The 24,247-nt window shown below is 42.3% G+C and overlaps 3 protein-coding genes across 5 annotated transcripts; 1 reads left to right on the top strand and 2 right to left on the bottom strand.

The window, feature by feature from the left end:
* Nucleotides 1-843: 843 nt before the first annotated feature.
* Nucleotides 844-8,141, top strand: tox4a (TOX high mobility group box family member 4 a). Of its 3 annotated transcripts, none has more exons than XM_042225486.1 (9): nucleotides 844-1,546; nucleotides 1,660-1,725; nucleotides 1,839-2,129; nucleotides 2,221-2,466; nucleotides 3,775-4,110; nucleotides 4,271-4,351; nucleotides 4,444-5,166; nucleotides 6,965-7,104; nucleotides 7,190-8,141. In XM_042225486.1, the coding sequence occupies exons 1-9, from the start codon at nucleotides 1,442-1,444 to the stop codon at nucleotides 7,245-7,247; spliced, it is 2,046 nt and encodes a 681-aa protein (XP_042081420.1). In that variant the 5' UTR covers nucleotides 844-1,441; the 3' UTR covers nucleotides 7,248-8,141. The 3 variants fall into 3 exon arrangements, with proteins under 3 accessions (XP_042081420.1, XP_042081421.1, XP_005933729.1); XM_042225487.1 differs by having other exon boundaries at nucleotides 848-1,546; nucleotides 1,842-2,129; nucleotides 3,772-4,110; XM_005933667.3 differs by having other exon boundaries at nucleotides 854-1,546; nucleotides 3,772-4,110.
* A 125-nt stretch (nucleotides 8,142-8,266) lies between these two features.
* On the bottom strand, nucleotides 8,267-12,274 carry LOC102312645 (E3 ubiquitin/ISG15 ligase TRIM25). The gene is made up of 8 exons (XM_042225488.1): nucleotides 12,140-12,274; nucleotides 11,709-11,968; nucleotides 11,270-11,587; nucleotides 10,887-10,979; nucleotides 10,726-10,798; nucleotides 10,547-10,636; nucleotides 10,147-10,203; nucleotides 8,267-9,447 (listed from the first exon to the last, which is right to left on the bottom strand). Exons 2-8 carry the CDS (start codon nucleotides 11,964-11,966, stop codon nucleotides 8,915-8,917), a joined length of 1,422 nt encoding a protein of 473 aa, XP_042081422.1. The 5' UTR covers nucleotides 11,967-11,968; nucleotides 12,140-12,274; the 3' UTR covers nucleotides 8,267-8,914.
* A 2,469-nt stretch (nucleotides 12,275-14,743) lies between these two features.
* si:rp71-1g18.1 (uncharacterized protein LOC559922 homolog) lies at nucleotides 14,744-21,186 on the bottom strand. The gene is made up of 4 exons (XM_005933669.3): nucleotides 20,798-21,186; nucleotides 20,404-20,543; nucleotides 20,143-20,224; nucleotides 14,744-17,178 (listed from the first exon to the last, which is right to left on the bottom strand). The coding sequence occupies exons 1-4, from the start codon at nucleotides 21,039-21,041 to the stop codon at nucleotides 16,235-16,237; spliced, it is 1,410 nt and encodes a 469-aa protein (XP_005933731.1). The 5' UTR covers nucleotides 21,042-21,186; the 3' UTR covers nucleotides 14,744-16,234.
* Nucleotides 21,187-24,247: the final 3,061 nt, after the last annotated feature.

Genomic DNA, 24,247 nt, shown 5'->3' with positions numbered 1-24,247 from the left:
TGCAATTTCAAAAAAAGTGATAGATTACAATATATGTTAGCGCAACACTTGGCATATTGCAAAATGTTAACAACTGCGATATTGTATCCTGAGTTACATGTTGTGATATCATATTGTGGGCTGTCTGGTGATTCCCACCTCTATGACTCACACCACCATAAAAGAACTTGGAATCAAGCAAATATCCAAATTTGATTAGCTGCTTTAAGGACATATTTTTTGCATATAGAAATCACATAAGTTTAGCCAACGTCAGTAATGTTTAAAGTGGTTAATGGGGATCTTTCAAGTTGTTGCTGCTGACTTTGAGAAAAACTACAAAATAGGTGAGGGGTGATTAAAACTTCCTGCATTTCTCAAATTGCTTTTACTGTCCATTATGTTGGGATATACCATAGTTTTATAAGTAGGCTAGAATTGAGAAGTATATTGATATTCACAAAGAATTAAAGATGAGCAATAGCACCAAGACAGTAAATGTAGGTTTTGTGTTTAGAGCAGACAATTGCATCTCTAAAAATAAGATTGGGGAAACATGGATTTGTTTTAGACAGATTTTACATTTGTGATGACTTCAGTCTGAATTGGTCTTTTTCTAAATTTGTAAAGAAAGGTGAAATACAGACATGAAGTAAAGGGCTCATGAATATTACAACCGAGCCAATAAAATGAACGCAAACAAGCACTGAACTAGTTAATGAAGGGGATCACTGGTTGTTTGGAAGTGACTTTTGAACTAATTTTAAATCACTACATGTAATACCTACAAAATACTACCTTATAATAATCCTGATATATCATTTTTATATTGGAATAGTCTGATTAGGGACATCGGGTGTGAGGTATGGTTAAAGGCTCATTGGACATTTGAGTGCTTTCCTCTAGACCAAAAAAATCTATACGCAGAACAAAAAAAGCGAAACACCTGTTCTTTCGTTTTCTAAACAAGCTCATGTGGTATTCGTTCATAGCTGTCAGATTGCAACAAAACAAAACACAGGCACCGCTACACGTGACAGTTACAATTTTTCCCACGGCCCGTGAATCTAGCACGACATACTGCTGTCGGTTAGGAGGGGGCGCTAGTCACAGCAGTAGCAGTAGGTCTCCGGTGTTTGAATGGGTGTGTTTTGGGCCTCCGGTAAACTCTGCCTTGCGAGGCTATAATATAACACATAATATTTAACTAATATGCGAGTTTTTGGTTCCTATGAACTTTGAATCACTCCCCTTATCCTAGTTTCCCCCGAGCTTCACGACGAAGGTACATCTCTTCGAACTCAACGTGATGGTAGTCAGCAGTGTTTAGCTAGCTAGCGACTAGCACCTTTAGTTACTACACGCGTAGCTGCTCTAAATTGGTGTGTGTTTAAAAAAAATATCCAATTTTAAACAAATTGAACAGTGTATGGGGTAGTTTTACCTAATAATTTATTTCACAATGGATCTCAATTTCTACTCTGAGCTCTCGGATGGTTGTGCTCAAAATGTTGACTCAGAGTTTTTGGACTCCCAAGCATATGGTGGATACTCCCAAGGAAATAAGGTAACTCACCGACACCGGTGTTTTTATGAAAGGTCTCTTAGACTAACGGTATCGAACCGGCAGTTTAGAGCTAACTATCTGTGGGGGTTTTTTTGGCTTGTTTGTTTTTTAAGTTTTCGGAAGGCAGTGACAGTTATCTCACCATCAGTGGAGCAGGACACCCCTTTTTGTCTTCAGAGGTGAGTGGGTTGCATGAAACTGCATGATGGTACAGTGTCACACGTTTTGCTTATACCGAACCTTCGTCAGTCCATTAGTTACTAACTCATTACCTCTTCTCCTGCACATACAGCAGACATTTCATACTCCTAGTCTGGGGGATGAAGTTTTCGAGATCCCCCCGATTTCCCTTGATCCAGATCCATCGCTGGGTATCAGTGATGCGGTGGCCCACTTTGAGCTGTCAGAGGGAACCGGGGGACCTTCGGGCTCCCGTAGCCTTGTTAGCAACCTTGTGGTAGAAGCCAATGACCCTTCCTTTGCTTCCACCTTTGTAAACTCTGGTTCTCAAGGCCTGGAGCAGCAGAGCCTCGGGGGAATGGGCCAGTCAGGAGGAGGAGCCCTGCTGAGCTCTTCAGCCCTGGTAAGTACCTCACCTGTGGACTCGCACACACGATACTGTTTGTTGAGGGCTGTAAAGGTTTATTTACAGTTTGTATTTTGTGTCTCCACAGGAACTGGGCAACTCTGGTGGTTCTCATTTCAGCAGTTCTTCCCCCATGACCATTGATGTTCAGCTCTGTGACATTGGTCATAGTCTTTTGGGAAGTGGTCACCTTACTACTATTAATCAGTCTGAGCTTTCACTGGGCCTGGGAGGTGAAAACATTGGCCACCCTTCAGAGGCGCCCAAGCAGCCTCTGTCAGCAACACCATCCCCAGCAGGTTCCTTACAGGACGAGGACATGGATGACTTCAAGGTAATAAGAAACACCTGGATCGTTTTTCAACGTAGTATTGGAACTGTAGTTTAGATTACAAACTATTTGCATATTAGTTATAATCCAACTTTTACAGTGAAGTAAACATATAAAATTTTGTGGTTACGTTAACACAAAATCAAACAAGGTAACTTGAGTAAACACTGCGTCCAGTTTAAAAGAACAAAAAGTGTCCCATTAATAAGTCCTAATAAACAAAAAGATGTTGAGATAATTGGTTGCAGCTAGAATAAAAACGGCCTACCACTTGATTAATCTGTTTCCAGAAGCAGATGTTGCTAGTAGCACTCCAGGATAAGAAAGGGGTGCAAAATGTGATCTTGGCCTGTTGGTAACATAAACAATTATAATCAGTACTGCTCCAGGACCATTCTTGGAATGAACCGATCACCTTTTAATGATGCTATGGCTTCACAACTTTGCAAAAAGACCGTACGTAAGAGAAGTTCATCTGCCAGAGAGGCTTGTTATATCCTCCTGAGAACCAGCCCAATCATTTATCTCCTCGGTTTTTTGGTCCATATTTATTTCAGCCCCCATTTAAGTCCTGATATACTAAGTAGAGGACATCCTGGGCTTCCATTGGTATGTCATATGTTTGGGGGGCCTCTTTCAGCACCAAAGAGGAAGGAAATCACAAAAAAAAGTTCAATGGGAATATTCTTTGTTCCTTGGTTCTCAGGAGGATGTTGTGGAAAGTTGTGTTTTAATGGAAATCAAATCTTCTTAAACGTGACTAATATATATTTTTTTCCAATTTACTTTTAACCTGAACAAACTCCATCTGATTTTCTTTAAGATTGAAAATAATAGGTAATGCTAAATTAATTCTTTATATACTGGTTTCACACAGGAACAATACCTACAGTTAGTTTCTGACCTGAGAAGAGCAGCTCAGACTGACAGACTCTCCAATGTGGCTTCAATAATGCGATCATGCAAAGAAGAGTAACAGTGTCAGACTGATCTGTAGTTATTGAAAGCATTTGATTGCTGTTGTTGATGCTTAATGTGCCACATTTTGCTCATAAGTTTGGGGGCTGGCTGGCAATTACTCCTTAGCTTCAGTGATGTACGTTTTTTTTTCTTGACATACATTTATCGCTTAATTTCTTTGAACATCTGACACCGTACATATAGTAAGAGTTACATGAAGAAAATAGAAGAAATTGAGAGAAGGTGGAAAACTTTACCTGCACTGTGAATAACAGTCACTGCTGTGTTGGAGATGATGAAGCTAATGCCTGCTCTCCCATCTCTCCAACTGAATCTCTCCCTTCTCAGAAGAGTGTTCTGGTGGACTCTCCATTGTCTCTCTCCTCTTCCTCTGGTCTCCCCAACATTTCGTCTCACCTGGCTCTTCCATCATCCATTTCTCCTGGAACAGCCCGGAAGGGTGGGGGTAAACCTGCCACACTAGCATCAGCGAATGTGGTTGCTGGAGCGAAAAAAGGAAGGAAGAAGAAAGACCCCAATGAGCCACAAAAGCCGGTTTCAGCGTACGCACTCTTCTTCAGAGACACCCAGGCAGCGATTAAAGGCCAGAACCCCAATGCTTCTTTCGGAGAGGTGTCGAAGATCGTGGCCTCCATGTGGGACAGCCTGGCTGAGGAACAGAAACAGGTGTTTGCGTATAGTTATGCCTTCACTGACAAACAAAGAAGGAATATGTAGAATCCCCCTTTTAAAATGATTCCTTTTTAGCGTGTCAGCATTTATTATAATAATTTAGGAAAAAATGCATCAATATAACACAAGCAAACTTCTTTTTCTTTTTTATAAGGTGTACAAGAGAAAGACAGAAGCAGCCAAAAAAGAGTATTTGAAAGCGCTCGCAGCTTACAGAGCCAACCAGCTCTCACAGGTAACGTCATGTTGTCTCTAAAAGAAAACCAGTCCATTGCTGTGCTTCTTGGGACTTACTTTTCTCCTGTATTTAATATGGCCTCATTCTAGCCTGTTACCGAGGAGATGGAAACTGCCCCCTCGCCACCTCCACCTGTGGTTAACTCGACTCCTGCTGCCCTTCCCTCTGCCGGTCACCAGGGAACCCGTGTGGCAAACAGCACCATGGAAGAGAACACCATTACTAACATCTGTGCCTCCAACATCATCCTGGACGTCCCAGAGGTGACCACACGTTCCCGCACGGGGGCAAACAAAGTTTCTGCTCCAGCAGCTTCAGTCGCTCCGACCCAGACCATCACCAAGATCATAATCCCCAAGCACATTCTGCAGGGAGGCGGGCAGGTGGTGACCGTGTTGCCTGGAGGGGTCCGTGCCTTGCAGCCTACCCTCGTGGTATCGAACGCCTCGCGTCAGCCGCCTCCATTGCTGCAGATGCAGAATGCCCCGCCTCCACCTCGGCTCCAGCAGATGGCACCAGCGCCCCCACCTTTACAGGCCAAACCCCGCGAGGGAACACCAGGCCACCCTGTGTCCGTCACAGCTACACCGCCTCCTCCACTTCAGATAAAAATAGTTCCTGCCCCCATTCAGGGCAAACAGGCGCTGCCAATTATTGTCCCTAGCACAGCAGCCTCATCATCTACTGAAACCACACCTGCCCAGGCTCCACCTGTCGTGTCACTGCTGCAAGAGGACGATTCTGCTGAGACGTCAGGCCACGCAGACGACGATGACGACGACGATGTTACAGAAGTGCTGCCTTCAGAAGAGGTAAAGCTAGATCTTTTTAAGGTTCAGTAAACTTGGGGTTTATCCTCTTTTACAGGTGTTAGCACATCTGACTAATTGTGTTGATTTAATTAACAGGTATGTTTCAGTTTTTTAAGGGTATAATATCCCTTCAGTGAGTATAGTTCATTCCAATGAAGAACAAATACTGTAATTAATGTTTTAATATCAAATATTCTAACAATAATTTATTCTGCCTATTGTTTCAGCAGACAGCAGAGATTTCATCATAGGTTTTTGCCCTTTTTTACTCTGATTAAAAATCCATTATTATTATTATTATTACTATTATTACAAATTGATGGAAATACCCAACAAAACGCAGGGAATTCCAAAAATAATTAAAACTCCACAGAGTGTTTCACACAGAAATTGAGTTGGACATATTTTTAAATGAATGAATAAAAAATGTAAATAATGGAGCGTTCCCCTCCATATTTGGAGAAGAACAGTGGAAGACTGTTCAACAACTGTTTGCTGATTTTCACCTCCTCTGTAATACAGCATACACAACTTGGGGAAAGTACAAATTCCTGTTTGATTTATCAGTCTATGCAGATTTGCATTGCTTGAGTAATTTCATAAAATTGGTCGGGGGTGTGTGTATCTACATCAAATGTATGAAGCAAGATATATGGAATTATGAAGCAAGAAAAAAATGATAACTCTAAATATGTCTTATATTTTATATTTCTTAAAAACCAACTCAATGAGTTTCATGATGTAGTCACCTGAGATGGTTTTCACTTCACAGGTGATCCTTATCAGGGTTCATTTGTGGAGTTTCTTGCCTTCTTAATGGGGTTGAGACCATCAGTTGTGTTGTGCAGAAGTCAGTTTAGTACACAGCTGACAGCACTATTTGACAACTGTTAGAATTCATATCATGGCAAAAAACAACCAGCTAAGTAAAGAGAAACAACAGTACACCATTAGTTTTAGAACTGAAGGTCAGTCAGTCTGGAAAATTGCTAAAACTATGAATGGGCACAAAAACCATCAAGCGCTATGACGAAACTAGCTCACATGAGGACCGTCCCAGGAAAGGAATAGCAAGAGTCACCTCTGCTGCTGAGGATAAATTCATCCAAGTCACCAGCCAGTGAAGTTAACATCCTCAGATTAGAGCCCAGATAAATGGCACACAGAGCTCCAGTAGCAGGCACATCTCTACATCAACTGTTCAGAGGAGACTGCGCAAATCAGGCCTTTATGATTAGACAGCTAAGAAACCACTATTAAGGAAAAGCAACAAGAGGACGGGATTTGTTTGGGCCAAGAAACACAAGGGATGGGCATTTGACCAGTGGAAATCTGTGCTTTGGTCTGATGAGTCCAAATCTGAGATCATTGGTTCTGCCCACGATACAGAAAAGGTGAATGGATGGTCTCCGTGCTGCATGGTTTCCACCGTGAAGCATGGAGGAGGAGGTGTGATGGTGTGGGGGTGCTTTGCTGGCGACTTTGTTGGGGATTTATTCAAAACTAGACCAGCATGTTTACCACAGCATCCTATGTGTTCATTCATAGTTTTTGATGCCTTCAGAGAGAATGTACAATGTCATGAAAAGAAAGAAAAACCATTAAATGAGAACTTTTGACTGGTAGTGTATATCAGCGAGTTTGCTGACTTTGACACAAGAGTTTTCTTAATAAAACTAACAAAATTAAAGATATATTCTCACTTCTGATTTTAACATATTGTAACATGGAGAAAAAACAGCTGCGGCAAACCTAGACTTGTGTAAAATCTGCTGATTTTAATCCCTTTTTTCTTCAGGAGATGGAGGTGAGTGCGTCGCGGGACACCGCTGCAGTGAAGACTGTGTGCGTAAGGGCAGGCTGCAACAACCCAGCAGTAGAGAGTGAAGACTGGGACAAAGAATACTGCAGTAATGAATGTGTGGCCACTCACTGCAGGTGTGTAGAGGTGAAAGCTGAAGTTGTTTTGTTTTCAGCAACATGTAGAGAAACTTTCTTTTACATGATATTTTCTGTCTTTCAGAGATGTATTTAGGGCGTGGTGCTCCATAAAGAATCAGAACATGGGAACAGTGAAGTAACACAGCTGCTGCTGTCCATCACATCAACAGACTTCTTCGTTTTCGCAAGGAATGTGTTGATAGCTGTAGGGTGGATGCAGAACTGGTGCGTTAGAGAAATACATTTCACGATTTGTAAACGAAACATAGGTCTGACAGTTGTTTTTCAGGACAGCTGGTATTGCTGTAATGGAACAGCCCAGTAGTGTTAACCTTGTTACTAAAGGCATGTATGCAGTGTAGATAAATGTGTAATGATATGAGTATGTGTGCCATTTTTAGTGAGGCACCAAGGGGCCTTACGGCAGCTAGTGTGAGATATGATCAAGACAATAATATTCTCTCTCTTAGTTTCTAGTTGTTTATTACAAGTTGTTGACGATCAAAAGAGGACAAAAACAACTCGTTCGGTGCTCACTGATTTTCTACATCAAGGTTTAAAATCAATGGTTTGGCATTTTTAAGTGTTAATTCCTTTTGTATGAAGAGAGAGAAACTGTAACTGAATGGAATCTTGTTTTGTTAGCAGAGAACGTTTGTATCACTGTAATAACCTGTTTTGTACGGAGGCCTGCCAGACTGATTGTTGCCTTTTTCTTCAAAAATAATCAGACAGTTGTTCAAGAATGCTCAACCTCCATGTTTTGTTAATAAATGAGACAAATTGCTCAAACTTCTGTTTCTGTCCATCTTTTCCCCCAATGCCAGCTTACAAAGGCTTTTTAACTCTCCTGCTTGTAAATTACAAACCATGGCTGCAGGGCAGGAGGAAAAGAGGAAGACCTCAGAGGAGCTTCATGGATGTAGTGTGGCAGGTAAGGATGCTAGGGAAAGGGTGAGATGGAGGCAGGTGATCTGCTGTGGCGACCCCTAAAGGGAGCAGGCAAAAATACACGGCTGACTTAGACACACATGCAGTTTTTGGTGCTGTTGCCCTAACTTGACTGTTCTAGCTTGTGTTGGCAAATCTTTAAATGCCAAGTGAATTTATTGACTTTTCACTCTGATCTAATTGTGCCGAGACAAAACTACACTTTGGCTTTCACAGTTATCCTGTCATGGCTTTTATTCAGAAAAGGTTACAGATTCAGGTTGTTCTGAGCTCATTTTCTCAAAAAAGCTGCAAAACTCTTCATCGTGCATGTTCAGTCACGTCAAATGTGTCAGCTCACGTTTGACGTGAAGAGAAGGAAAGCTGAGATCGAAACTTATGGCTTTCTTGCAGTTGTCTAAGAAGTCATCTATTCTGGTTCCCATATATCTCTCAGATATGGATCAAACTGCATTTTACAAGTAATCAGTTCAAAGGTTTTAAATCATATTCTTGCAGCTATTTTTGCTTTAATTTAGTGTATTTTTAAATATAGCGATAATCCAGTACTTAAATAAAACTGACGGGGTTAAGGTGCATATTTGTTGCAAAAGTGGCACGATGTTAAAATTCTTACAATTTGTATATCTGGAAGCTATTCAAGACTTGTAAGAAGATTTATATTAAAAATAAGTATCTACAACCAGAAAATCAAGTATTTAACACACTTTGCATGTCATATAAAGCTTCACAATATAAAAATAAATTCCTGAGGTGTGATTTGGCTTTGAAGCATCTTCTCTTTGGTTCAGGCCACTGAACTTGAGGCAGTGTGCACACAGTGCTGTCTGAATGTTGGGACAGTGTGCGGTATTATTCAGGAAGCTTTGACAATGGACACTCGGCTGGGTGGATCCACGTGATGAAGCCCCAAACCCAGACACACTGGCTGACTCAGTTCAGCCTTGAATTCATGCAGCTGTGTGACGGTGGAATCTACAGCACTGAATGAGATGCTGCCCTCCTCGAAATTAACCACCACTGCTATTCGGCTGCTCTGCAAGGCACGAGATACAGGAGTTTTGGTTTTGTTATGGCAGGCAAACAGGTTCCCTTTGCCTTTGTGCACAAGACTCCAGGACTCTGTGTTGTTTCCGAAGGCGCTGGTTTCCTTGCACTTTCGTTGGATGCTCTTGTAGGATACAGCAATGTCCCAGTGCCCCTCAGCCTCCACCTCCCAGACATGGACACCAGAGGAGAAGCACTGGGAGGAGAGGACCTGCGGGGCTTCATCGAAACGGCTGTAACTGTTGGGATAATCCAGCTTTGCGTTCACTCTCTCAGCTGTTTTGAGATCAGCAGACACTCCAAGAACGTGATTGACAGTGTTGAGGTCCAACATGAGAGCTCCTGACAAACAGACACACGACTATAAGTACATTTACATACAGTGTTTTGTTGCTACACCAGTTTTAAAATAATAATAATACATTTTATTTAGAAGTGCCTTTCAAAACACTTTACAGAACAAATAAGACAAAATCAAAGTCTATTAAGACTTTAAAGCAATTACCTTAGCTTTGTAGCTAAAGCTAGCTAACCATTAGGAGGTCACCAGATGACCGACCTGCGCTTTTCCTAATTCTCAATCTTGTTTTCCGTTCAATAAAAGTTGCAGTCTTACTTTCAATCACTCAATCTCAATATTCTTGTTTCTCCTAATTCTGCCACACTCACAGTTGTCTCAACACAAGCAATACAGTGCAAATGTAAAAGTGAGGTCAGAGGTCAAATGTGACAGTTCTTGTGATTTTGCACCATATAAGTGAAACTGAATTGAATGACATTAAATCATTATATGGTACTTTATATATCTTGAGAATACACACCACATTTTAAAACAGTTTCTAAGTTATAACACGTTTTGTCAGTTTTCATCCATTAAATCAGTTGACCCTGAAAACCTTGATGGATGTAAGCCAAACAAATTGTACACCCCTGCAAAGCTTTACCAGAATTCATTCAAAACTTTTCAAGCTATCGAGCTTAACAGACAGAATCACACACACGCAAATGCTACCAAAAAAAATAACCTCAAGCCAGTCCTACCTTGATCTTCTGTTTCTTTAGGTCTGTAGCTTTTCATGGAATGATAAACCAAACTTTCTATGGAGGGATACATAAATGTTATTCAGACTTCTGAGTGGAACAGAATTAGAGTTTAGTAATTATAGTTTACAAAAAAGCACATAAAAGCCCTGCATTACCACACAGACATGAACCTTTTGACTTTAAGAAATACGGTATTCACTATCTTGCCAGGAGATGGATATGAAAGCTGCTGTGTGATACATAAAAAAGACTCAGAAGAACGTTAGCCTGGCTTAGTATAAAGACTGGAAGCAGGGGTAGCGTCTAGATTAGCACCCAGCAAACAATGCAGGGCTGACAAAGAAAGATTTGCACTGCATAACTCCATCAGTGAAATGGACACTTGAACCCTCCTTACCTGCGATCGTGGAATAGATGTCATGCACGCGGTTCTGTTGCTCGTCCAGCGCTTCTGTCAGCGTCTGGTTCTCCACAGAGAAGTTGTAGGCTGGTTGAAAGAAAGAAAAGGCAGACGTGAGTGAGTTTACACATAGACACAAAAGAAACACAAGAACAAGGGGCTCGGGGTTCTATTACCGTAATAGAGAACTATGAACCAGAGTAAGAGCAGGACTATGGTGACACCGTTGATGGAGTTCATTTTCTGTTTCTGGGTTCAAAGAAAAGGACATTAGCCACAGGAACAAACTGTAAACACCTTGAAATGAGATATTAAGATGTCAGGAAACAGGACTCACGTTATGATGAATGTCTTCTTGCAGTTTTCTTACAGTGTTGCTGGATTCTGTGATTTGATCCATGAGCGTTTTAAAGTGCTGGTCCATGTATTCCTGTCAAATGCACACACAATATTACCTTAAATTGCCTTAACATCTATAAATAGCAATCAGTCTTAGGCTGCGATTCAGATTTTCATTTTGTTTTACTCACATATTAAACAGATATATTTGCAGATATGAAGTTGTTAGTCTCATACATTCATTTTAGCAGTACAGCTGAAATGATCCTACCCCTAACCCTAGACTGGTTGCCCGTGACCAGGTGGATTTTAAGAGGTCAATGAATGAATCAAGATAAACTGATTGTGCAACATTGAGTCCAAGATGGTTATTAAACTCACGGTAAGTTGTCTCCGTAGGACAGTGGAGGTCTCAGTGGCCACGTTAAGCTGCTTGCCCTCCAGTGTGCAAATGCTGCAGATGTAGCGTCTGGATGACTTGCAGTAGTACCTCAGCACCTCATCCTCATGCTGTGGGCACCTCCTCTCTGCGAGGTCGCTCAGCGGTCCCACCAGAGGGTGCCCAGTGAACACTGGCAGCTTCTGGTGGTCCTTGACGTGCTCTTTGCACAGCGACACCTCACACTTCGTACATGTCTTGACAGCCAAGATGTTTTTCTCTGGGCAGTAGTCGCAGTACACACATTTTGTCTGCTTTTCCTGGGGAGAAAATGTCAGATATTGACATGAAGAATGATGTATTGCAGTCCCGCAGAGTTGTTTACACTTTTTAAGACTGCCAAACAGATTTGAGATTTTAAAAAGTGCATCTAGTGGGCACCCTGGTCCTCCTGCTCAGCCTGAAGTCCTCTGCGATGCTGGCCAGCGCGTAGCTCTTCTGCACAGTAACAACCTGACCAAAATGCGCCCTGCAGTCTGGACACTTGAATGGGACGTCTGAGGAGTGATCCATCAGGCCTTCCAGGCACGTCATACACATGCTGTGTCCACAGGGCAGCTGCCGAGGATCCTTGAATATGTCCTGGCACACTGGACACATGAGCATCTCCTCCATCCGGCTTTCCTCTGCATCTTCCATCTCTGAAAATAAAAAATACGAGTGACAGCGAGCGTGGAAAGAGCAAGAAGGAAGGCGTGACATGCAAACTTTTTCCAGCGTCACACTACTCTGGGTCTAAACACTTCCTGTTGAGTTTGTTTTGAATAAACCATCAACCTCAGCATGAAGGCACTCGAAGATTTAATGCCTACCTCGTTATCCAAAAGGTGTCGGAGGCTTGTCGGGATTATTCGTTTTCTGTCTTCGCTACATACATTGCTAAAAGTGAAAGCACCTCAGTGTTATGTTTCATACTTCCTGGTGGGCGGGGCTTACGTGGACTATTCGTTACGTGTTTCCGGTTGCGTCAACGTAGCCTTGTTTTTTTTTTGGTTTTTTTAAACTTTATTTATCACATTATAGACATACAGTCAGGTAAAACAGGGATCACATAAAAGATAACATTGTGGTAGTACAACGAGGAACAGAAAGAGTGACAAAGACAGTGAGACAAAAGTGAGTACAAAAAATAAAATAAATTAAGGGGAACATAAATAAACAAAAGTTTGCAAGAGCCAAAATCAAGTTAGCAGTTTCAATCGGTTACAGATGTTAACAGTCTTGAGAGCCTTCGTGTTTTTTGATGAGGAGATTGTCCTTATATATTGTGCAAGTTCCATTTTTAATACAAGAAGTTCAGGCTTTCTGCCGAGGACTTTGCTTTTGTGTATATGAAATTTTGCCAAAAATAAAACCAAATTTATAAAAAAGAAAGCATCATTGTCCTTGTCTTTAAAATTATAATAGCCAAAGATAACATCCTTATAGTACAGTTGAAGATTAGGGAGAACAAAGTCAGTAATAAACTTGTGGAAATCCTTCCAGAATTTACACGTAAATTTACATGACCAAAACAGATGAGAAACTGTTTCAGGTTGCTCTTGACAGAAAGTACAATTTACATTTATTTCAGCCATAAATTTGGACAAATATTGTTTGGTAGGGTAAAACTTATGAATCAACTTAAAAGAAATCTCTTTAATTTTGTTTGTCAAGAAAAACCTTTGTGGTAAAGTCCAAACTTTTTTCCATTCAATATCTGTTACAAAATTGGCCCAATAAAATATGGCTGATGGAACAGAGACCATTGCATCCTGAAAGAGAGAGCCTTGTTTTTTAAAATACCGAGTCACACTCTGTTAATGTCGGTGCTAGATTTTAAATTGTCAGTCAAAGATTTCCAGGTACTGTGCGTACTTATCCCTAACTTACCATTGTGTTTTTACACTTTTCAGATAATTAACCCAGTCAAACTAAAAGCGTCAGTCAGTTGTGCTGACTCAGTTAATTACCGACACTTGGAAAAAAAGCACGAACAAGAAAATAAAGAAAATGGTACATTTTACTAACTAAACCCGCTGAATGAACTCAAATAGTGGTCATAGGTAATTTCACGTTATCTCTAACTGATTAATAAAAGGGAGTATATAATACTGAAGGACAGGGTCCTGGTGCTCTCTTTGAAAGCCATGTCCTTCCTCCACTTTGTTCTGCTCGTCCAGTTTTCATGTCAGCGCTTGTCCTCAGCTGTCAGGAAAACTTCAGTTGTTTTCAGAGGAACTCTGTAGAGAACATGCCGGTTAAACACGCAGATAACCTCTCCGAGTAATAACCCTGCGACCTAAAAGTGTCTTATAACTGAGATAAGATGCGGTGGAAAAAGAAATTTCACACTTCTTTTTTTTTTTTATTATTATTTTTTTTTTTCTGAGAAGCCAACTCAGTGACAATAAGTCTGGAAAGGGTTACAAAGCGGTTTCTAATGCTTTGGGACTCCAGTGAATCAGGGTGAGAGACATTATCCACAAATGGAGAAAACTTGGACTCCAAAATTACTCCAAAAACACATCAATGACTTTTCCAGGTGGTCACAAAAAACACAAAAAGAACTGCAAACCTCACTTTCATTGAGCTCCATTCTATTCTATTTATGTACTGCCAAATCACAGGTCACCTTAAGGCACTTTATATTGTAAGACCCTCAGATAATAGAGACCTCAACAATAAAAAAAAACAAAAAAAAACAACCCTATGAGCAGGCACTTGGCAACAGTGGGAAAGAAAAACTCAAATTTAACAGGAAGAAACCTCCAGCAGATCCAGGCTCAGGGAGGGGCGACCATGTGTCATGACTGATTGTGGGTGATGAGAGAATTACAGTGTCAGTGCAGGTCAGTGTTCACGATGCAATAATAAGAAACAGACAAGGCAAAAATGGCATCCATTGGAGAGCTCCAAGGAGAAAACCACTGCTGACTGAAAAGAACACAAAGTATCGTCGTACATCTGTCAACAGCAAAAAATTCTGTGGACTGACAAGAGTTTTTGGAAGGTTTAAGTTCCTTCACATCTAGCATAAAACCAGCACAGGAAATCATAAAGATAACATCATCCCAAACATGGTGGTGGTAGTGTGACGGTCTGGGGCTGCTTTGCTGTAATTAATGGAACGATAAATTCTGCTCTCTACCAGGAAAACACATCAACAAAAAAAAATGGCCTGTATAGCGCTTTACTAGTCCCTAAGGACCCCAAAGCGCTTTACACATCCAGTCATCACCCATTCACACACTGGTGATGGCAGCTACATTGTAGCCACAGCCACCCTGGGGGGCACTGACAGAGGCGAGGCTGCCGGACACTGGCGCCACCGGGCCCTCTGACCACCACCAGTAGGCAACGGGTGAAGTGTCTTGCCCAAGGACACAACAACAGAGACTGTCCAAGCCGGGGCTTGAACCGGCAACCTTCCGATTACAACGCGAACTCCCAACTTTTGAGCCACGATCGCCCCTAGCAAGTCCACCTCTGAATGACCCAAATATTAAAAAGCATCAGTTTGCAGGCTCTTCATACTCAAAACTCCTCCAATGTGGCTGAATTAAATTAATTATACAAACAAGAGTTCCTTCACTGCCATCTAAAAACCTCATTGCCTGCTATCACAAAGGCTTGATTGCAGTTCTTGCTGCCCAGAGTGGAACAACTAGTTATTAGGTTTATGGGGCAATTAGTTTTTTATAAAGTGGGTTTAAATAGCTGCCTTTCCCAATAATAAATGAAATCAGCATTAAAAGCTGCATTTTGTATTTACATTGGTTTGAATGCTTTGATCTTCACACACAAAATAAACTTTAAAAAAATTTTTTTTTTATTGATACAAGAGACAAATGTTCATCAGAAAAAGTTATTAAAAAACACTGAAAACAAGATGTTATTCAATGCACATGTAGTTTAAAAAAAACAACCCGTCCCTTAAATGAAGACGAGAGCATATTTGTTACGTTTTAACTTATAAAGTCACCATGAAACATACAGGTCATGGAGAGCAAGAAATCTACAGACGGTGAATAACTGTAACGTGCTACAAAGTCAAAGTCAGTAATAAGTGACATAAGTGTTAATTAAAACAAAAACAAAGACTTGAAAAACAAATCTATAAAAGATAAGAGTGTATAAAAGCACATCATTTAACGTGAAATGTTGAGAGGTGGAGAACCGTAGGCTTTCCAATACAGACAACCACCAGATATCTCAGGTCTACCCATTAATGCTGTGTTTCAAGACATTTATAACATCTCCATCTCCAAGGAGCACCAGAGCATTTGTAAGCTGGTTAACTGTGCAGTGGCAGGTGGGTTTCCCTGCAATTTGATTGTGCGTTTCTCAGGAGGTTTAATGCCAAAACATGTGTAGTAGTACTCTCGCAGTCTTGCAGCCCCATTAATAACCCACAATCACAAAAACTATGGCATGAACTAAACACACAAATTACAGCAGAAACCACCCCCCCCCCCAAAAAAATGGCAGTCATTCAGGTCATTGGTCGTCATAGGAGGTGGGACAGAAGAAAAAAAAGAAGGCAGCTGAACTTCTTTAAGTTTAGAAAGATGCTTTGGTTTCAAAAACAAGAAGGTGGAGAGCCTCAGGTAAACCATATTGGGGTTATTGGCCCTGGGAGGTGGTTTCACCCTTAATTTCCCACGTCAGCGACTATGGTGTCAATACCCGGGACATCTTCTTGGATGCGAAACGTCTTTCCAAACCTAAAGAAGTCCAGCTGCCTTCTTTTCTCAAGCTCCTAAGATCCAATTACAACCCCAGTTATTTTAGGACAACTCCAAATAAACAATCAACATAAGCAATCTTATGACTTTCACTTCTCTTCTTTAAGTTTCTCGGGACAGCTTCTGTTTATAGTGTCTTCAGTGTGAGGTAGACATCCGTGTGGCTGCTCACAGCTGTTCCTACAGCTTTAAGCCGGCGATCGTTCTGAATGAAGGAACGAAGAGCTCACAGTGGTTCACTTTGTGCTTCTCTAGATTCCTCATGATCCTGAACGTCTTGCCGCACGTGGCACAGCTGAAAGGCTTCTCTCCGGAGTGAAATCTCAAGTGCGCTTTTAGATTGTCTCGCAGCCGAAAGCTTTTACCGCACTGCGCGCAGGTGTGCGGCCTCTCCCCCATGTGGAACCTCGAGTGGCGGCGGAGACTCTTTCGCAGGGCGAACGTTTTAGAGCACGCAGAACACGAGTACGGCTTTTCTCCGGTGTGGAAGCGCTTGTGCCGCCGGAGGATCTTCCTCCGGCTGAATGTTTTCCCGCAGATGCTGCAAGAGTATCCATCTCGGGAGCGACTGATGACCGTTTGGAGGCGCCAAATGTCATTTGCGCATCTGGTGAAGCAGCACAGGCGATGGCCAGTGTGAAGACCTTGATGACGGCGGAGATCTTTTGGCACAGGCCAACCGTTTTTGAGGTCAACGCTGTGAGCTTTGGCAGCGTCGCCCTGAATGTCTGATTCAGGCAACGTGAGAACATTTACCAGCTGCACTGCGCAGGGACGCAGCAGCTTTGGATCTGGAGATGTGAGTTTCAATTTCATCTGGAGATGGTTCTTTGCTTCCTTCTGAGCGTGGACCCACTCCCACACTCCAGTGTGTGCAGGAGTCGCAGCGCCATCAGATGGGGATGGACTGTAGGCAGTGCCTTTAGCTGTGCTGACACTGGCCTGCTGAGGCTCGGCTTGAGCAGGCTTCTCCGACTGATCAACTTTGGGTGTTGGAGACTCCAGCTTAAGGATCAGCGGGCAAACAAACTTCACCTTCTCCCCAGAAGCAGAGTTGTTCGTGTCAGGCTGAATTACAAGCAGCTTCTGATCAGCTGACGTCTCTGTCTGTGTCTCTGTGGAGACTGAAACAGATCACATGCATCTTTAATGACACTGAACATTTTCACCATCCTTTCATGAAGCTTCCCAAACCCCTTCACTCTCTTACAAAATGTCTCTGTCTCTCAGTGGACACGTGTCCACACCTTGTTTTTGTATGTTTGTATGTATGTTAAATAATCCCCACAACTGAAGAATTTGACATTATTTGAAACCATAAAATGTAAAAATGCTCACAAAAATGCAACAGCGTGACACTGGCACTCAAACTTTGCAGTTTGTGATCTAAGCTCTACCCAGTCCGAATTCTTGCACCACATGAGTGAGTGCACGATGTGCTTCATGGGAGTGTAATGATGGAAGCACAACGTTCTGAAATTTAACAAACTTTAACCACGGTAATTATTAAAGACAAGCTCGTGAGTGACGAGCGGAGCTAGTGTTCTTGCTAATTCATGTAGCTGTGAAGTGAAATGGTCAAGTATCGCTGCTGTTAGCACAACACGGCAGCAACACAACAAAGTGTTTCCAAGTGTTAGCACAGCACACTCTCATGATACACTGTTGTATTACTGTAGGGTCTACCTTACAAAATAAAGCACCTTGAGGAGACTGTTGTTGTGATTTGGCGCTGTATAAATAAAATTGAGTCAAACTTTTGTATTGCTACTCTGTGTATAAAAAAGCATTTAGCCCAAGCCTACTTGCTCCACCACATTATTAAACTATCGCGTGATGCTAAAAATCGATATTTGCAAGAATAATGCCGCATTACAACTTGCATGCGATACACATCCTGCATCATAGAGGAACACACAGGTTTCTCAATGTTGTGGTTTACTGGTCTGAGGGAGCAAAAAGCCACAGCTTTACTGATGACACTTAACATCAGACAGAAATCCAGGTACTCGTCATAGTATATACAGTGGGGCAAAAAAGTATTTAGTCAGCCACCGATTGTGCAAGTTCCCCCACCTAAAATGATGACAGAGGTCAGTAATTTGCACCAGAGGTACACTTCAACTGTGAGAGACAGAATGTGAAAAAAAAATCCATGAATCCACATGGTAGGATTTGTAAAGAATTTATTCGTAAATCAGGGTGGAAAATAAGTATTTGGTCACCTCAAACAAGGAAAATCTCTGGCTCTCACAGACCTGTAACGTCTTCTGTAAGAAGCTTTTCTGTCCCCCACTCGTTACCTGTATGAATGGCACCTGTTTGAACTCATCATCTGTATAAAAGACACCTGTCCACAGCCTCAAACAGTCAGACTCCAAACTCCGCCATGGCCAAGACCAAAGAGCTTTCGAAGGACACCAGGAAAAGTATTGTAGACCTGCACCAGACTGGGAAGAGTGAATCTACAATAGGCAAGCAGCTTGGTGTGAAAAAATCAACTGTGGGAGCAATCATCAGAAAATGGAAGACATACAAGACCACTGATAATCTCCCTCGATCTGGGGCTCCACGCAAGATCTCATCCCGTGGGGTCAAAATGATCATGAGAACGGTGAGCAAAGATCCCAGAACCACACGGGGGGACCTGGTGAATGACCTGCAGAGAGCTGGGACCAAAGTAACAAAGGTCACCATCAGTAACACACTACAACGGCAGGGAATCAAATCCCGCAGTGCCAGACGTGTTCCGCTGCTGAAGCCAGTGCATGTCCAGGCCCGTCTGAAGTTTGCCAGAGAGCACATGGATGATACAGCAGAGGATTGGGAGAATGTCATGTGGTCAGATGAAACCAAAGTAGAACTTTTTGGTATAAACTCAACTCGTCGTGTTTGGAGGAAGAAGAATACTGAGTTGCATCCCAAGAACACCATACCTACTGTGAAGCATGGGGGTGGAAACATCATGCTATGGGGCTGTTTTTCTGCCAAGGGGACAGGACGACTGATCCGTGTTAAGGACAGAATGAATGGGGCCATGTATCGTGAGATTTTGAGCCAAAACCTCCTTCCATCAGTGAGAACTTTGAAGATGAAACGAGGCTGGGTCTTCCAACATGACAATGATCCAAAACACACCGCCCGGGCAACAAAGGAGTGGCTCCGTAAGAAGCATTTGAAAGTCCTGGAGTGGCCTAGCCAGTCTCCAGACCTCAACCCCATAGAAAATCTGTGGCGGGAGTTGAAAGTCCGTGTTGCTCGGCGACAGCCCCAAAACATCACTGCTCTCGAGAAGATCTGCATGGAGGAATGGGCCAAAATACCAGCTACTGTGTGTGCAAACCTGGTAAAGACCTATAGTAAACGTTTGACCTCTGTTATTGCCAACAAAGGTTATGTTACAAAGTATGAGTTGTATTTTTGTTATTGACCAAATACTTATTTTCCACCCTGATTTACGAATAAATTCTTTACAAATCCTACCATGTGGATTCATGGATTTTTTTTTTCACATTCTGTCTCTCACAGTTGAAGTGTACCTCTGGTGCAAATTACTGACCTCTGTCATCATTTTAAGTGGGGGAACTTGTACAATCGGTGGCTGACTAAATACTTTTTTGCCCCACTGCATCTGGTATGTGTGTATATGTACCTGCAGGCACTGTCCATTGGAAAGTAGCATCAAAGCAACTCTCCTATTATGCATGGGAGAGTTGCTATGATGTGTGGAGGGAATATGAAAGAAGTTACAAAAAATAACTTTAATAACTTAATCCTATTGCTTATGATGAATGGATCATTTCCAAACAGAACTGTGCACAGGGTAGATCAGAATACTGCCCATTCTACTTTGCATCAATTATTTATGAATTATTTTACAGAATTTTCGGGTCCTCGCACATTCAGATGCTAGCCTCATGTACCTTGCCCCTTTTCAAGATAAAAGAAAACAACAAAAAACAAAACAAATGAGTTATGCAACCAGATCAATTGTACGCTGACTTTTTTAATGTAGTATGCATGGTGTGTGTCTAGCATGCATAATGTGTTCATGCTTCCACTGTGTCAGCATAACACAAAGTTCTTACCATGCAAATCAACTTCTGTCTGAGCACCACAGTCAGATGGAGACTCTGCTCCAAGGACGCTCAACTCCACCGTATCCACAACCTGACCAAAGAAGGAACAAAACACATTTGCATGCATGCATCATGACTAGTGCAATGCATACCGCACCTGAAGCATCGCAGTAATAAAAAACGGGCAACAGAGAAAAGCAGACCAGGCTTCATAAAGTGCCTGTTCTTCATTCCACAGGTGATTTACAGCCCCTGTAAATTCTTACTGACCGGATCCTTCAGGGATGACCACTCGGGGTCAGCAGGCCCATTATCTTCAGCCAAGAGGATTTCTGGCGGAATGAGGCAACCCTCCATCACCACCTCCTTGCACTCCCTCACATAATCGCTATCCGAGACAAAAGTGAGCCCTACGGAGTAGAGGAGGGGGAGGGTTAACGCTGGCAACTACACTTCAGCTTCGTGCAAGATTGCTTGGTGATATGCAAACATGCATCAAACTATTTCTTTATCGACGTCACAGAACTCTGTTGGAATAACTTTCAAACATGTTTTTATTTATTTTTTTACTGGAGCTAAAAGCCCCACTCGTGTACCAGGAGCTGCAGCAGAGCTGTGAACACAAACAGGAAGTAACGACGTTTAAAGCCTCAGAAACACGAACCATGAAGCAGCGACGGCTCCTCCGCGCTGTCGCCCACTTGCACTCCGATGCTCCGTTTTGTGTCCCCGCTCGATAAAACACCCGAGGTTTCACTTCCCTTCCCGTCCTCACCGCGGCCCAGGTCTACCTCGGATGCTCGGTATCTGCTCTCGAACAGTTTGATTAACTCCACCGAGGCCGCTTTAACCAGCGAGCCTAGCACCGACTCCACCTGCGCCTGGAGGCTCACGGCCACCGTCGACATGCTGCCTGTTCCTGCCGTGCAGAAGTTCACACCGTAAAGGAAGTTAAAATTTAGAAGAAGTATTTATTTACCAACCGTATAGCCACATGGTTTGCAGAGGGAAGAGGTGTGTCTACTAGTGGGGGAGGAGTGGCCAAAGGAATGGCCTTCCTCTTCTTTCAGTTTGCTAATTGGCAGCCGGCAAAGACCTTTAAGGTGCATTACCGCCACCTTGTGGATTAGCGTGGTTACTGTCGAAGCCCTACTTCTATAATCTATGTTAGTTTTTCCCAATTGTTTACACACTACTATGTAGGAATACAAAGTAGGAGTACATTTCCCACATACTTTACAGTATTTTCTCGGGGTTTTTAAGTGTGTTTTAAAAAAGTAGGAATCGTGCTTGCAGTGTAGCAGAATTGGTTCAGGGGATTAGTGCATCAGTTACATGTCGTAGCCATTGTGTTTGAAGTACAAGTACAGTAATAGGGCTTTGGAGTTGACGTCACGCCGCAGTATTTTACAGTATACTGTTTTTATTGCAGAGCTGAAAGCTTACCAACATGAGGTGGTCTCCTGAACAGGAGACTGAAATGATAAACATGGTTTCTAGAAAAAACCTCATAACAAATATAAAGAAAAATAATAGAAGACAACAACATATTTCAAAATATTGATAGGGTCAACTTATCAACACTGGACCATCTCTTGCACAGAAATAATCTGAGGATCAACCAGGGTGCCATTTGAACGCAATTCAGAAAGAGTCAAAGAATCGCGATGCAACTATATGCAAGTAAGTCCCACACAATCCCACAATTGATGCATACTCTCAACACTGTATAAATTACAGCACTGTACAGTAATCATACTCTGAACAAAAAAAAGGCTTACAGCAAGTCATTATGATGACTGGTAGAAGAATGGTAATAGTGTTTTACATTAAGCACATCAGTGTTCAGTTGGTTCTAATAAATGTCTATTCATGTGATGTTTGTGTGTGTCATTTGAAAACAAAATGCCATTTTGACAAGAAATTATATTCTTTTGAATGTAGCGTTTCATTTACAGGAGAATTGAAGGGTTTTGCTCGTTTTGTGTGTGTGTGGTTTTTTTTTATTTCTGTGTAGAGCTCTGACAATACGAGGCATTCTTTCAGGAAAGTGTGTAAAGAATTGGGGAAAACTGTAATATGCAATTTCCCCTAAAAATATCTGAGCATCTGCCTTTTTTGCGGATGTAATGTGAAAATACTGCAATCTTCCCCTGGTATATCTATTCTGTATTCCTATATCTGTATTCCTCTCATTCTTTTTAATTCTATATTAAATGTTCCTCATTTTCCCTAATTATCCCACCCTTTTCTGTTTTTGTGTCCATGTGCAGTTTCATTTTTATTTTGAATCTCAACATTGCCTTACTTGTTAATATGATTTGCATATACTGTTTACATGAGCTAAGCTCAGACAAAAGAGAGGTGATTGACAGATAATGGTCAGTTTTGATAACCAAAATTTTACTTAGTTAAATAAAACTTAGAAAGAAAGAATTCTGGAACAGCTTTGTCAGTACATCACGTCTCAAAACTTAATCCTGGATTATGTCCAACCTTCTTGCTTCTTCTTTTTGATGGTGTTTAATAAAGTGACTATCCATAATCAGCTTCTGATCAGCTCTAATATATACATTGACCCATGCTTCAAAACTCCTCATGTTCTGACCTGATTCTGCTTCTGTGGGATGTGACAAAATAAGCCTGGTCCAAAGGATTCACTGCACTTTAGTGACCTTAACATTGATTGGTAGGTGGTTATAACATTGTGGCTTAGAGCTTATAGTTTTAAAATGGCTCTTCATGGTGTTCCTGTAAGAGGAATTTCAGAAATAAACTGAAATCAGAGTTTTATTACAGCTTTTAGACACACCCAGGACTCTCATATAAACAAAAATGTAATTTTTCTGTCCCACCTTTATCCCTCCCACCAGTCAAAACAGGATACACAGGGTGTATGCTCTTAAAGACCTTGTGCACTTGCACAAACAGGTAGGCTGGAGTATGAAAATATTATGGCAATGTTTCTGGTTCGCTGCCACAGCGTAATTAGTGCTCATGATAAACATAATTCACTCTGGTTTTATCTTTTAGTACAGCCACCATCCCAGAGTAACGCTATGTTTTCATTCTTGAAGGAAAGCTTTTTCAAGTTCACACTGACTCTGCACAGAAGCACACAGGAAATACAAAACAGAAGGGGGCAAAATAGAGTCCATCAATATATTTTAACTTATCAAGTCTACCTCTTCATCACTGGAGATATCTTTTCAGTAGCTTGACCTCTAATATTCCCACAGGGAATCAAGCTGAAAATCCTCAAAGAAAATTTAATCCCCTAAACCCTTTGAATTCCCCCAAAATATTTTTCTATCCCACCTCTGTAAATCACTACCTTATCGTGGTGGAGGAGTTTGTGTGTCCCAGGGATCCCAGGGGCTGTGTCCTGGTCCTGGGTGAGGGACCAGACAAGGAGTGATTCAGAAGACCCCCATGAGTAGAACATCAAAGGAACAGTTCATGCCGCCTGGGATAGGGTTTACGGGGGCCCCGACCTGGAGCTGGGCCTGGGGAGGGTGCCCGAGAGTATTCATCTCCCTTTTTCGGGCTGTGGGTCCATCCTCCTGCGGGCGCCCAACACCCGCAGGAGGCGGCGTAGGGGTCGGGTGCATTGTCTGGTGGGCAGTGGCCAGAAGCGGAGGCCCTGGCAGAGCGATCCCCAAGTACCAAGACTAGCAATTGGGACATGGAATGTCACTTCTCTGGTGGGGAAGGAGCCCGAGTTAGAGCGTGAGGTCGAGAGGTACCCACTAGATATAGTTGGGGTCACCTCAATACACTGCTTGGGCTCTGGAACCAGTCTCCTGGAGAGGGGAGGGACTCTATCTCAGTCTGGAGGTGCTGGGTATCCTAGTATCCCCTCGGCTTACTGACTGTACACTGGGGTTTGTTCCCTATTAGGATTTGTTCCCTGTGCCTTTGGGGTCGGGGAATGGGTCCTGACTCTCATCTGCGCTTATGCTCCGAGTGACCGTTCAGAGTACCCAGCCTTCTTGGAGTCCCCGGTCAGGGTGCTTGAGGGTGCTCCGCCTGGGGACTCTGTTGTCCTACTGGGAGACTTCAATGCTCATGTGGGCAATGACAGTGAGAGCTGGAGGGGTGTGATTGGAAGGAA

Source organism: Haplochromis burtoni, unplaced genomic scaffold (genome assembly GCF_018398535.1).
Source record: "Haplochromis burtoni strain Fernald_Lab_line unplaced genomic scaffold, NCSU_Asbu1 Contig_172, whole genome shotgun sequence".
NCBI classification, from domain to species: Eukaryota; Metazoa; Chordata; class Actinopteri; order Cichliformes; family Cichlidae; genus Haplochromis; species Haplochromis burtoni.
The sequence above is the reverse complement of the archived record's forward strand: the minus strand, read 5'-3'. Positions and strand labels throughout refer to the sequence as shown.